This window comes from Elephantulus edwardii, unplaced genomic scaffold (genome assembly GCF_000299155.1).
Source record: "Elephantulus edwardii isolate Elephantulus edwardi_28Jun2011 unplaced genomic scaffold, EleEdw1.0 scaffold00056, whole genome shotgun sequence".
NCBI lineage: Eukaryota > Metazoa > Chordata > Mammalia > Macroscelidea > Macroscelididae > Elephantulus > Elephantulus edwardii.
The window spans coordinates 8015187-8030712 of NW_006399806.1; the positions used below are offsets into that span (position 1 = coordinate 8015187).

At 37.7% G+C, this 15526-nt stretch overlaps 1 protein-coding gene across 9 annotated transcripts in view; it reads right to left on the bottom strand.

Annotated features, from left to right (window-relative positions):
* The window catches only part of YAP1 (Yes-associated protein 1), a 173233-nt gene that overhangs the window by 66148 nt on the left and 91559 nt on the right, over window positions 1–15526 (bottom strand). For 5 of the 9 annotated variants that reach the window (XM_006887310.1, XM_006887311.1, XM_006887314.1 and 2 more), the window contains one exon: window positions 1490–1603. The exons of the other annotated variants lie outside the window; for them this stretch is intronic. In XM_006887310.1, the coding sequence (XP_006887372.1) occupies window positions 1490–1603 (114 nt within the window). The remainder of the gene's footprint in view (window positions 1–1489; window positions 1604–15526) is intronic. 9 annotated transcript variants of the gene reach the window in all.

Below are 15526 nucleotides of genomic sequence, written 5' to 3' on the forward strand. Positions count from 1 at the left end.
TATATTTTATTAATTTTCATAAACATTTACAGAGATTTTGGGCTTCCACTCATTCATTGTTGCACTATTCTCTCTACCCTCCTCCCAGTTTGTTCTTAAGACCTTTTTTTAAAAAGAAATATCACTGTTACTTTTCCAGTCCCTACAAATGCAAGTATTTATTAATCTTAGTTTTTAGATTCAATCACAAGGTCTTATTTAAGTTTTAAGCATTTGAAGTTGCAAATTATTAACATGTCACATTATTTTTTAACACCCAAATGGGTCTGAAGCCCAAAAGGCTAGTATTTAAGCCAACCGGGTATCTGACAAAATAACAGTCTTTGCCCTGACTTTATTTGAATAGATGTTTAATTGGTTCATAGAGCTGACCAGTCAGTCAGTCTGAGGAAAAGCCAAATACTACACTTTTTAGAAAGATAATATAAAAAGTTTTAAGAGAATCGTCCATAGGTTTCTGACAGGGAAGTTATTTTACTCAAGTATCTGTGGGTAGAATTTTTCTTTTCCCCCTCAGGGTTGTATTTTGATGGCATCCACGGAGTTAATTCCTCTTTCCCGTAAGGGCCCCGTAGTAGTTGTTAGGTCAACCCCTATAAAGCTTCAAAGGTTCCGCGTCCCCTCAGTTTGACCTATGCAGTGATCTGCACATTGTTTTCATTTAGCTGCCTCCTGTCCAAGACGAAAGCTTCAAAACCACAATGATCTGCTCCTTTTTAAATTCATTATTCCATGGCTTTGAAAAAACAGCTCTGAAATACAACTAAAAAACTGAAAAAGGGGCGGGGGTGGGCGGTGGACACATATATAGACACTGAAGAATGGTAAACTCTTAACAAAATGTAAACAACTTGAGAAGAAAGGGTTTGGAGGTTTTTTGGTTGTTTCTTGCAACAGGTAATTTATATGCGTTTTAGAAAAGAACATGGGTTACTTTTTGTTTTCTAGAGAAAAACAGGGTGTGGGGCTAGACAGACAGATGAACAAAAAGCAACTGTGCTTTCACTGGATCATCTCTAGGGTTACAGGTTCCCCTGACTTCCCTTCAGGATGAGAAATGCTAAAATAACTCAGGAATGGATGATATTCATCACTTTCAGTAGTTAAACATAAGCAGATACCAGGTCACTATCAAGAACTAGTATTCCAGGTTTCAGGTGTAGAATGACAGTCTTGGTTATTATTGCAGCAAAAATATCATTTTAAGCAAGACCACTGTGTCTCAAAAAAAGGTAAGGAGAATAGTGATGCTGGTTAGTTAGTCACCATAACATTCTCTCACCCACATCCCAAGGAGTCCAGACCAAGAAAAGCTGACTTAGACCTGAATTTCTTAAATTTAAGGTAAGTAAAGTTAAAAATAGTATGGGAAACGGAGGATTGGAAAAAATAATATTAGAAAAGCAGTGCAATTATTTAAATAATCTATTAAATACACATTTAAAAACTAATAAAAAATATCTAAAAAGGTCTTGAGATGAACCTTTACCAAAACGAGGGTCAAGTCTTGGGTCTAGCCAAGAGGTGGTCTTGTTCTTATGATTTATGTAGTAAATTTCTCCATCCTGAGTCATGGCTTGTTCCCATCCATCAGGAAGAGGACCTATAAATAAAGGGGGGAAAAGAATCATGGTTGGTTTTTATTTGGCACAGCTTAAAAAAAAGTGGAAGGGATACTAAATTAAAAAGAAAGACATTTTGACATAAAATAATTCATTAATATAGAGTTAAAAACATGTGTAAAGAAAGTTAAGCCTATATAGTCAATTCTTCTTAAATAAAAAGAAAACCATGTAACAAAACTAATACCCAAGAGTTCAGTTTTAAAAAATTATGTTGGACGACATGATCTAAATAATTATAATGATGGCTAATACAAGGCATGGAGGTTTGTGGATCAACATACAAATTTCCCTTGGGACTCCAGAACCCTTTAATAAGGAATACATGCATGAATTTTCAGATCATCTAACAATTAAAATGCACAAGTCAGCTTAACATACCAAGTTTCATGCATTTCCTTTATGTTACTGACTCATACATAAAAGTCTACTGCCCAAAAAGGTATATAATAAACCATCTCAATGGAAGAGGTCCAGATTGACCTGAACAGATACAGAACACTTGAAAAGCCCATCACAAAAGAAGAAACTGAACAGGTCATAAAAAGACTCCCTCCCACCACCCCGCCAAAAAGAATTCCCCATAAGAAAAGTCCTGGACCAGATAGCTTCACAGTTGAATTCTACCAAACATTCAGAAAAGATCTATCATCAATTTTAATTAAAGTATTTAAAAAAATAGAAGAATGAACACTCCCAGAATCATTCTATGAAGCAAGCATAACCTTAATACCAAAACCAGGCAAAGATATTAACGAGAAAGAAAATTAAAGATTAGTATCTCTCATGAATATAAATGCAAAAATCCTTAACAAAATCCTAGCCAGTAACATCCAAAAGCACATTTAAAAAAATTGGAACAGAAGGAAATTTCCTCAAGATAGTGAAAAGTATATATGCAAAACCAAGAGCAAATAAATAGCATTCTCAATGGAGAAAGACTAAAAACATTTTCCTTATAAACAATAGCTGAAGCAAAACACACACACAAAACCATTTTCCTTGCAAACAGGGATCAGACAAGGATGTCCACTGTCACCAGTTCTATTCAATATTGTATTGGAAGTGCTTGCTAGGGCAATATGACATGAGAAGAAAATAAAAGGCATCCAAATCAGCAAAGATGGTTAAACTATCACTATATGCAGATGATATGACATTGTACACAGACAAATCTCAAGGACTCAAAACAAAAAAACCTACTAGAGCTGGTAGGTCAATTTAGTAGAATGGCAGGATATAAGATCAATATCCAAAAGTCAGTAGGATTCTTCTATAGTAACAAAGAGAATTCAAAAGAAGGAAATCAAGAAAGCAATACCATTTATAATGGCCAACCATAAACTGAGATACTTGGGGGTGAACCTAACTGGAAACACAAAAGATCTGTACAAAGAAAACTATAGAACATTTCTGCAAGACACAATAAAAGATGTAAAGAAATAGAAAAACATGCCCTGTTCATGGATAGGAAGACTCAATATTGTGAAACTGACAATCCTACCAAAAGCAATCCACATGTTCAATGCAATCTCAATACAGATACCAAATTAATTTTTCAAGGAGATTGAAAGGGAAATTGTCAAGTTTATTTGGAGAGGAGAGAGACCCGAAATAAGCAAAACACTTTTGAAAAACAAAAATGAAGTGGGTGGCATAGCACTCCCTGACCTCAAAACCTATTACATAGTGGCAGTAACCAGAACAGCAATGTACTAATACAATGACAGGCACACAGAACAATGGAACACAATTAAGAACCCAAAAACTGAACCTAGCTATCTATAGTCAATATATTCGACAAGGAAATAAAACTTATCAAATGGGGAAATGACAAACTCTTCAATAAAAAGTGCTGGCAAAACCGGATTGCTAACTGTAGAAAGCTCAAACAGGATCCACATCTCATACCATACACAAAAATCAACTCAAGGTAGATCAGAGATCCAGCAGTAAATCCCAAAACCATAAAATTCATCAGAGATAAAACTGGGATCAAGTTTAGAAGGCCTAGTCTATGGTATAAAGGGACTGCCAAACAAGTTAGAAATGCACAATCTGAAAAGGAAAAAGAATTGAAGAATGGGGCCAGCTAGAGATTAAATCCCTGTAGGCATCAAAAACCTTTTCCAACAGAGTGAAAAGAAAACCTACTGATCAGGCAAACACATTTGGCAATACCTTTCAGACAAGGGTCTCAGATCAAAAGTTTAAAGAATCCTACAGGGCCTCCACAATAAAAAGACTGATTGCAAAATGGGCAAAAGACATGGAAAGAATTTTCTCAGAGGAAGATATCTGAATAGCCAACAGACACAAGAAGAAATGCTCAAAATCACTGTCAGTAAGAGGGATGCAAACCAAAACCACAATAAGATAACATTTCACTCTAGTAGCTATGTCAAAGTTTAACAGGACAGCAAGTAATAAATGTTGGAAGAGGATGTGGGGAGATAGGAACTCTTATACACTGTTATGGTACAACCACTCCGGAAGGCAGTCCAGCATTTCCTCAAAAAGCTGAACACAGAAATTCTACATGGCCCTGCTATTCCACTGCTTGGAATAGGCCCTGTGAAAATGAGAACTGAGGCACAAATGGAGACTTGTACACCAATGTTCATAGCAGCATTATTCACCATCGTAAGAACATGGAAACAGCCCAAATGCCAACCACAATCAATTGGATTGAAAAATTATGGGACATTCACATGAAAGAATACTATACAGTACACAGGAGCAATGATTTTGTAAATCACTACCTAACCTAGCTTGGGAGGGACTGGAGAGTACAAACTCAGTCTCATAAGTACAAATACTGTATTAAGATCATTATCGTACAAAGAGATAACTAGTAAAACATGCATGAGCATCCGGGGGAGGGGCAGAAGGGTGACGATGCGGGTAATCGTAAGGTCGCACAATTTGATGGGTGGAAAGGGGTGGGTTAAGGAAATGGAAAAGATCTGGTGTGAAAAACAGTGTATATTAACTTTTTAAGTAAACTCATATAAAATAAAAATTTTATACTAAAAAAAAGTTTTATCAGTGTTGGAAGAGAAAAAGGGAGGAGCTAAAAGGTCCAGAAAGGGAAGTTAAATGTTTGAAGAAGAAAAATGGACAAGGTGCCATTTCAAACCTGCAGAATAAGGAAGTAACAACTGGAGAGCGTATTAAAGAATAGATAAATCAAAGAAAAATTTCCTATTTTTATTAGGTTAGTGAGAGAATCAGCAGTAGGCTTCCATTAAGATTTATAGACTTGGAAACTCTATGGGTCAGTTCAGACTCGATACCAATGTTTTTGATTTTAGAGACAACTGCCTTTTTTTTTTTAGGGAAGGAAGAAAGAGGAGACTACAATAAGTAAATTGTAAAATAAATTACTCCTCTGTCATCCCCATGAGGAATCAAGAAAGGCAAGTATGAACTATAACATCTGAGTACAAGGTTAAAAATTGCACAGTAATATGAATGGAAAACCTTCCTAAGCATATTATATATACATTAATTCATTTCAACAATGGTACAAGTAGTAGTAGTATTACCTCCACTCTAAAAAGAAACTGAGGCACAAAGTTCTTAAGTGTGGTGGTGGTGGTTGTTAGGTGCCACAGAGTTAAGTATGACTTACAGTGACCTTATGAACAAACAACATGAAACTCGTCCTGCCCTGTGCCATCCTCATACTTCCTGACACACAAGAGCCTACTGCAGCAGTGATCTTGTCAAACCACCTGGTTGAGGGTCGTCTTCTCCTTCGCCGACCTTCCACCCTTCCCAACATCATGTCCTTCTCCAAGGAATAGCCCCTCCTAAGCATTATGTCCAAAGTCTGTTAGGCGAAGCCTCATCATTCTTGCCTCCAAAGAGCACTCTGGCTGCACCCTCTCCAAAACACATCTGTTCATTCTCTTAGTCGTCCATGGGATGTTCAGTGTTCTCAGGTTCCAAATCTAGTTACTATCACAGATAATACTGAAAAGCAGGCAGCCTGATTCCTGGTCTGGAACTGTATCTCACAACCAAGTTCTTTTCATCTCTCAAATCCAGAACCAGAGATGGAGCTTGCTTCCTATGCAAAAATAGAGTAATTTCATTCTTTTTTTTTTCAGCAGTCCATGTCAAACTCCTAACTTAAGAAAATGCCATCTCTCTTACGTGCTACTCTCATCATCACACTTTTCTTCCTTAGAAATTCTTATTCAATTCTGAGCGACTGCCTTTTGATTCAGCCTGCACTGATTATGTCTGATTCAATCACTAGTTTCCTCTAATATTTGCAGTAACATTTAAAAGACAGACCTATAATTGCTAGTTAACATGCCTGTTCTTCTAAGGGCAATGACCAAGTATTTGATCTTTTCAAATTTTCAGGGTAGTATTGAGTTGTTACTCAGTAAATATTTAATGAGGGAATGAAATGTCCTGCCTTTTGATTAATACCTGGAACTTTCTACCAGATAGTAACATCATCTCCAACACAAATTTTTAAACCGGAATATGAATGTTATTAATATGATGTCTATTACCCTCTTGAGCTTTGAAATTCACTTTTACAGTTCACTGAAATAAACAATTTAAAATTATAAAAGTGTAAAACAGAAAAATTTTATTATAACCGAATCTCCAGGGGAGAAATAAAACAAATGTTCCTATAACATGCTCCTAAATATTTTTACCATGTATATTTCATATACATGCATATCCAATGGGGTCATGCTCTCCCTGAACCCAAAGGAATAAAGACCATCATCATGTCCTTTCTGGCTCATTAGAACTCTATACGAAAGAAATCACTGAACTCACTGCTTGTGTTTTCAGAGGCTGCAAATCTTTACTGGAGACTGTCTTTCTCTTACAGAGCAGCTGATGGATTTTAGTCACTAACCATTCTGTTAAAAGTTCAACACTTGTATCATTCACACTGTATCATCAGATCCCTTAGCGAACTTAAATGACTTACTTCACTGCTGCTGAGCTTCTTTTGACTTTGGTTCCCAATCCTATCAAAACAGAAAACTATCTTTCTCTCGAGGAGTCACTCATAAATTCAAACTACCTGAGACTTGCAGCTTGTGGGTTAGCAGTACAATTCACTATGGACTACACCACCAGAGCTCCTTGCTGTTGCTGTTGTATACCGTCAAGTTGGAACTGAACCCTCGTTGATCCCCCAGTGAGTTTTCAGTAAATCACACAGGAGATTATCTGTCTTTCTCTAACGAAGTAGCTGGTGATTTCCTATCACGTACTTTTATGTTGGCAGCCAATTGCTTACCACTAAACTACCAGAAGAATGTCTATTTGTGCTTTCTTAAGTATACAAAAGCACTTGACTATGTGGATTGTAACAAATTATTCCCAACAGTTGAGAACAATGAGAATCCCTTGTACTCATGTGAAACCTGTACCTAGATTAAAGAGAGTGCTGTGTAAACAGAACAAGGCAACACTACGTGGTTAAAAAAATTAAGAAAGAAATGTGTCAGGGCTGTATCCTTTTTCCATACTTATTCAATCTGTATGTGGAGCAAATCGTTAGAGAAGCTGGAATCCATGAAGAATATGGCAGCAGGTCTGGAGTAAGACTAATTAATAACTCTCGTTATGTAGATGACACAAACTTATTGGCTAAAAGTAAGGCCTTTAAGCATTTACTCCATACGATCAAAGACTACAGCCTTCAATATGGACTGTAATTCAACATCAAAAAAAATAAAAAATTTTATACGTATGAGAACATTTTAAAACAAGACGTGGGCACTGTGGAGGGGAGGGGAGAGAGGGAATGTGCAATAATGAATACATTTAAAAATTAAAAAAATTAAAATTCTCAGCACTTGACCAACAGGCAACATCAGGAGAGCATGAAACATATCACACTGGGAACCTGTGCAGTTAAGGACCTCTCCACATTACTGAGGAGTAATGATGTCATTCTGAGGACTAAGATGTCTAATCCAGGCCGTAGTCTTTTCAATCACTTGCTATGGATCTGAGAGCTGGACTATAAATAAGGATGACAGGAGGACACCTTTTAGCTCTGCTGTTGGAGTACTGAATATCCATCCCATAGACTGCCAAAATAGATAGCCAGAATGCTCGTTGGAGGCAAAAGCAATAAAGCTTTGTCTAACAAACTTTGGGCATGTTGCTAGGAGAAGTTATTCTTTGGAGAGAGACATCAAGCTTGGAAAAGGGATGGAGGTGCTGAAAGAGAGCAAGACCCTCAATCAGTTGGACTAAAATACAGTAAATGCAGCAATGGGCTTGAGTGTATCAGAGATAAGTGAGGATGGCACAGGTTTGGACAGAATTCAGATCTGTTTTTATAGGGTTGCTGTGGGTTTTAAGGATTTAATGTTCAAAATGGCTTCTATAATCCATTAACTTATTTTGCCATGTGGATAGATGGGAATATGTGAATAGGGTGAGATAGCCTATTCACAAAGGCACTGGTCAGTTTCACCATTAAATTGAGCAGGTCCAGCACCAGAATTAGAGGACCTCCCCACCAGCAAAACAGTAGCAAGAGAACGTAGTTTGTCTTTCAGAGCTAAAGACTCTTGCACAAGCCAGAATAGTGCCTGTGGGAACAGTCGCCATAGCAGAAAACCAGAGACCTGACATGAGATGAGGCCTTGGGACTGCAATGCCATGGAACCGGAGCTAAGAGTCTTTGCCTAAATTTGTCAGACAACTTGGAAGGAAGACAGAGAGTAAGTGGCAGGACTTAGAGCTTTGTAACACTGGCCTAAAGCCATGAGGCTCAAGGCTGAGCCACCTGCAAGCACATTTCAGAAGTTATCCTGATGTATTCTGCTACTAACCTGACCTCAGTATGATTCGGTATGGTCTGTGAGCTACTGTATCAAATTTTGGACCCAGCTTGGGAAGACAAAGCAAAATATGATAATGAAATGTGCAAGGAGCTGGAGTCAGAAAATCAAAAGGGCTAAATTTGCTCAGCCATGAGTTGCAATGCTTAAGGATGCTATGGGCAGAGTATGAATGATTAAGTAGCATTAAAAGCAAATAGAAAGAGTATAGAGTCATTGTACCAAAAAGAATTGGCTGACACAGAAGAACTTCAAGAAACAATATATAAGCAAGAGGAAATGGTGATGAAGGAGGAAGTGCAAGCTGATCTGAAGGACTTGGCAAAAAATAAAGACCCAGGAATTGATGAAATACCAATTGATATATTTCAGCAAACAGATGCTGCCCTGCTTGTGCTCACCAAGTTGTGCCAAAAAATCTGGAGGACAACTACGTGGCTGACTAACTTGGAAGAGATTCATCATTATTCCCATTCCAAAAAAAGGTGACCTGACAGAGTGTCGAAATCATTGTACAATATCACTAATATCACACACTAGCAAAATTCTGCTGAAGATTACCCAGAAAAGACTTGAAAAGTACATTGACAGTGAAGTACTAGAAATACACGCTGGGTTTAGAAGAGGTCGTGGTACTAGGGGCATTACTGCCAATGTCAGATGGATCTTGGCAGAATGCTCAGAGTACCAGAAGAATGTCTGTCTGTGTTTCATTGACTATACAAAGGCATTTGACTATGAGGATCACAATAAACTATGGCTAACCTTGAGGAAAATGGGAATCTCTGAACACTTGATAGTGCTTACATGAAACCTATACTTGGACCAAGAAGCAGTCCTGAGCATAAAACAAGTCAACACTGAATGGTTCAAAATCAAGAAAGGAGTATGTCAGGGATGCACCCCGTCCCCATACCTTTTCAATCTGTATGCAGAACTGATCATTCGGGAAGCAGGGCTTTATGAGAAGTGTGGCATCAAGATTGGAGGAGACTCATTAACAATCTATGATACGCAGATGATACAACCTTGCTTGCTGAAACTGAAGAGGACCTGAAGCATTTGCTGCAAAATGTCAAGGACTGTAGTCTTCAATACGGACTGAAGCTCAACATCAGACAACAATTCTGACCATTGGGCCAACCAGCAGCACCATAATAGATGGAGAAGAGACTGAGGTTGTTAGCAATTACGTCTTGCTCAGCTCCACAATCAACACTCTTATTAAGAGCAGTCAGGAAATCAAGACGAATTGCATTGGGAAAATCTGCTGTCATGTACCTCTCCAAAGTGCTGAAGAGCAATGATGTCAGTCTAGATACAAAGGTGTGCCTAATCCACGCCATGGTTTTCTCAATTTTTGTTATGCTTCAGTAAGTTGGAAAATGACTAAGGATGACAGAAGAATAGATTTCTTTGAGTTGTGGTGCTGGAGAAGAGTCTTGAACATACCATGTACTGCCAAGAAAACAAATAGGTCTGTATTGGAGAGGGAGAAACCAAGTCTCTCCTTGGAGGCTAAAATTCTGAAGCTTTGCCTAGCTTACTTTGGGCACGTGGCCTAGAAAGATCGGTCCTTGGAGAAGGACATCATGCTCAGAAGGGTGGACGGACAGAGCAGGAGAGGGAGACTCCGGATGAGATGGATTGATATAATAACTGGGGAGATGGGGGTTGGTGTGTCAGAATTAGTGAGACTGGCTCAGTACAGGGAAGAATTTAGAGCTGCTGTACTTAGGATTGCTATGCATTGCAGGCAACTCTACCAATAACATTCTATAACAGGTTTGGAAGCAGGACTGGCATCCACTTCCTAAACAACTTGCCTCTGGAAATTCTATGAACGTTGATAAATGGTGATAGTTGTAGGGGCTTCACAGGGTCACTATGAGTTGTGCTCGACTCGGAGGCAATCAAAAACTATAATAAAGTAGTAAGATTAGTGTTGGGATGCGTAAAAAGGGGTGAGGGGCTTGAGGGGGGATATGTCTGACCTCAAAGAATTTGGTTTTGTATTGTTGATATGGTTGATAAGGGCAGTTCCTCTCTGAAGTTGGTAAAGGTAAGATCCCCACATGGCACTTGCCCTTTTTACAGAGTTGTATTTGACTTGATAGCACCTAACAACAATAAACTACCAAAGTTCCCTAACAACCCTATATTCACTACTAGATTTCTTAGATTGTACAGAAGCAGACTGCCACCTCTCTCTTAAGGACTAGCTGGCGAATTCAAATTGTAGGCCTTTTGGTAAGCAGCTGAGTATTTTAAACACTCACTGCACAAAATAATGACAATTTTGAAATAACTACTGGTTGAAAACTCTTCACATTCTCAATGAAAATGGAGAAGCCTTCCTCTCTGTTGGCATATTTTCTTTATGGCATATACATTACTTATCATATTGTATTATCTGATTACATTTTCTTCTTGATTAGCTATAAAATTCATATACATGAGTGTACATTAATTACCCATTTTTGTGGTGCCTACATCTCACGAGATACAAGTCAATGCTGACTGAAGTAAATGCAGTAAAAATAAAATCTAATTCAAATTCTAAAGCTAATGAAACGAAGTAAGTATCACTTCATTCCTTCTACTGAAATATTATATTAGTTGTACCTAAGTTGGGATCACTTAAGTTTGCTTAAAAACTTGGAAGACGAGGACAGAGAAAATTCTTTTAATGAACAAGTGTTCACTGAGCTCCTACTCTGAATGAGCTTTGGAGTCATAGCCATAACCAAAACTTTGTATCATGGAGTTTATGTTCTATTCACATAAACTTATATAAAAGCAAAGTCTTAGATTTTTCAAGGCTGGCCTCTCAAGTCTGACTAAAATCTTTTTGGGGAAAGAAGATATCAAGAAAATAAAATATAGTTAAGTATTTCAATGAGAAGGGTAAGAAATTTGAAAGAGAAAGTGCCGAGTAGAATTTTTCAAATTTATAATACAATTACTATATTGGAGAATATAAATTTGTATTTCCAATTTCCTTTTAGGGGTTGATCGATAACTTATCTACTATGGCAAATAGTAACTTCCTGCAATATTTTTAAAACAAATAAAACACTCCATGTTATAGTAGTGAAGGTGACTCAACATCAATTTCCGCTCTTGCCCAAGGACCCTTCAGCATTAATAATGAGTAACTAAAACCATCCGCAATGTTTACTCAAACAAGACAGACTTGAGTAACTATGCTACAAGTTAGACAACCAACCTTTCCCTCTCACCTGCTCCACATTCATGAAGAAAGCAATCACCCAGGACATTGAATGCTTATGAAATACCCCCTGAAGGTTCAAAGCACAAGCTGTGTCACAAAGCCATTTACTTATAAAGTAAAAAGTAGCTGAAAAAGTATATTCAATGACTTCTAAAGGGATTTAATTCTAAAATCCTGAGCAATTTCAGTTCTGAAATTCTGATCTCTTGTATTTAGGGTCACAAACTGTTTTTACTCCATCCATGGTATTGTTCTGTCAATATGAACTCATCTAACAATCTAACAATTAAAATGCAGGTCTTAATTCAAACTTGTGAATGCTAAAATCTGTATAAAGAAATCTATCAGAGAAGAAAAATTCAAATATAAGTCATTAAAATGAGCGACAGAAAAGTAGAGATAGTGTACCTTGTTACAGACAGAAAACCTGAATGATCTAGAAAAATAAAGCAGTGTCAAGTTTCACAGTACAATAAAAATCTGTGAGTTACAAATATTTATATTCAACGTAGTGACAAGTACTTGTTCTTTAATGTTATGCAAATTCACGCCAGTTTCTATTCTCAACAAACTCACCACAGTCAACTTCACTTGTTGCACATGAAGCTTTTAAATAATGGAAATGGTTTTGAGACTTCCTGCCCCAGCCCATGAACCCCACAGCCATCACATGGACCTTTCAACAGTCCTAAGGCTATCAGGTTTTATAGACAGAGACTACCCATCAGTTTTCTGCAGGGGACTGGTGGATTCAAACTGCTGACCGTGCCTCCTTTTCTTATACTATAAACTCTTAACAAAACTTCTACTCATAGCAACCCTTCATTTGGTTTCTGAGGCTGTAAATTTTAATAGCAGATTGCCCATCTTTCTCCTAAGGAGCCATGTGTGGATTCAAACTTCCATAGAACAGTCTTTTGGTTATCAGCACAACATACTACAGATCAGAACTTCTAATTTCTTGTAATAAAACTCAAGTACTCAAACTCACTGCTGTTAAGTCAAAACTGACTCAGCTAAATCTCCACTGGGATTTTTACAGAAGACTGTCCATCTTTCTTCTGTGGAACAGCCGGTGAATTCAAACCGCCAGACTTTGGGTTTGCAATAAAATTTCCTCTGGATTAGGCCACTAGAGCTTCCTAAAGTAAGGCTAGGCTGGGTAAGAACTTCACACACTTGGTTCCAATTTACCTGCAAATTCAACATACAGTTAAACTTAGGGATAAATCTCATCTGTAAGCCAGGGTGCAGCTTTGACTTTACAAACGACATCCTGACTTTACAAATGATGAAACTACATTGCAGCAAGGTTATCAAGATTGCCCAAGATTACTTAGCCCAAGCCAGTACGTAGCAGAGCTGGAATTCAAATCCAGGCAGCCTAGCTCTCCAAACTCATGCTCTTCAATGGTGCAATTCAAATATAGCAAATAATAATTTAAAAGGGTTTTTTTTCCTGTCATTTTCAAGTCCCATGGTTTTATTTCTATTAATCTAGATGATTCACAGACCTTTAATGCTTCTCAGAGTCAATACAAGCCTCTCTCCTTCACCAAGACTACACCAACATATCACAAATGCTGTCACAATAATTTAAGCAGTTTTTCCTTTAAAAACATTTGCATTTGTCCTTCAAAGAAAACTTTAATGCAGATTTTCCTTTACCATGAATACATTTCAGCCAACGGCCTCCAAATTAGTCTTAACCAACTCCATTCTTAAACTTTATTATGTACACAAAGAACATCTTGCCTCACTTCCTTTGAGGAAGCGGTTCTCCAACTCAGACCTTATCATGGTGGTCTAAAGCCCACTGGAAAAGTAGAAATTTTTAGTGAGCCATTCAATGCCTTCTACTGTCTGTCTGTCTGTCTGTCTGTCTGTCTGTCTATCTATCTATCTATCTATCTATCTATCTATCTATCTATCTATCTATCACTGTTTAGGTCATAAATGCATCCAACATTCTACTGTCTATTTATTCCTCCAGACTCATTATATAACCCTCCTCAGTCTTCTTTCAGCCACTAAACTAGATCTTTCATAACTGTAGTACTCCCTACCCTCACCTCACCCTCTTTGATAGCTCACACTCATTCCTACTTTGACTGCTACTTCCTCATGAAGGCCTGGCCTATGTATATATAGTTTCCCTTCCTACTGCATCATGTGCTTTCTCTGATGTGAGGATTCTATCAACTTCAGTAATTACACAGTGTTAGTCCTCTCAAATGCATCGCTGGTTCATTATTTTTAAAGATCCCACCTGTCTCAATTTTCTTCCCCTTAAAATATCTTCCATGCTTGCTTCCGCAGCCCGTAAACTAAAATAGGAACGATACAGAGAATATTAGCATGGCCCCTGCGTAAGGATGACACACAAATTTGTGAAGCGTTCCATATTTTTCAGGGTGAGACTGAGAAAGCTTGGATAAATCATGTATATTGCATTGAAACAGATGAGGGAGAGAACTGTTTAAAAGCGATATATGATTGAGTATTATGCTCAAGACAAGAGTCCAGAATGAAGGTTGCAAAGTGGAGTCTATTGGAGGGGGGGAAAGAGTATTGTATACCAATGGAAGAATTTTTCTTTTACTTTTCAAAGACAAGAGCAAACTGTGGGGGGGGGGGGACGGGACAAATGCAACAATGAATGAATGGAAATCCAAAGTCTCTGTAAACGTTCATTAAAATTAATAATAAAAAGAGTAACTTACCCATGTATGAACTGAAATTTTACTTGCTTTGGCATACTTCTTCAATAGCGTCTTTACTCTTTTACTTTTGAGTTTAACAACATAGTATGGCGTATTATGGGAAGAAATAATTATCAAGCCATGGGATACAGAAAAAAATAGTCCATTTTTTAAAATGAGTGAGGTTGTTGTTTTGATGTCCTACTGAGAGATGGAAATGACTCAGAGCTGACTCTCCAGCAGGCAGAATCAGTAAATCACACATGAGGAGACTGTCCATCTTTCTTTTGCAGAGCATCTGGTGGATCTGAACAGTGTACCTTTGGGTTGGAAGAGCAATTCCTTACCACTAAGTCATGAGAATTCAGTATGCTCAAATTTTAAGGTTGCTCAGGACAAAAATGGCAACATTTATTGGAAACTAACAGCAAAGTAGTTTGTCTTTGTTTTGTCTACACATTTGAAGTTATGATTTACAAGATACATATGAACTATTAATATATATTAAAACCTTTAAATGTTTCATAGGGGTTTTTTTCCCCAAACAAAAAACTGTCTTCCACTCCCATAATCATATGCTTGAACCTGTAGGCCTAACAATCCTTAAGTTCAATCCCAACCTATTAAAAGCTTCAGTGATTTTACTAAATTTACAAAAATGGAAAAGACAACCGCAAACAAATCTGAGTTAACTTTAAAACATTATTGTTACTAGCTTTTCTGCTTCAATAAACCAAACAGGAGAAAAGAGTGTATAAATGCAAAGGGGGGAAAAGGGTATAAATGCATTTATGGAAGATAGATAAATTTTTAAAATATATAACATAAAAACTATGTTTTCTACTGACTGGGAATAGATTGTTGTTGTTATGTGCCATCGAGTCACTTGCGACTCATAGAGACCCTATGTACAACAGCCCTAAACCCTGCTTTATCCTGTGCCAATCGCACTGCCTCTGACACACCTATCCCAATGACCCCAGTCACTGAATCAATCCACCTCATAGAGGGCCTTCCCCTCCTACACCGTCCCTCCACCCTCTCAAGCATGATGTCCCTCTCCAAGGACCTGTCCCTCCTTACAACATGTCCAAAGTATGTCAGACGAAGCTCCAGAATCCTTGC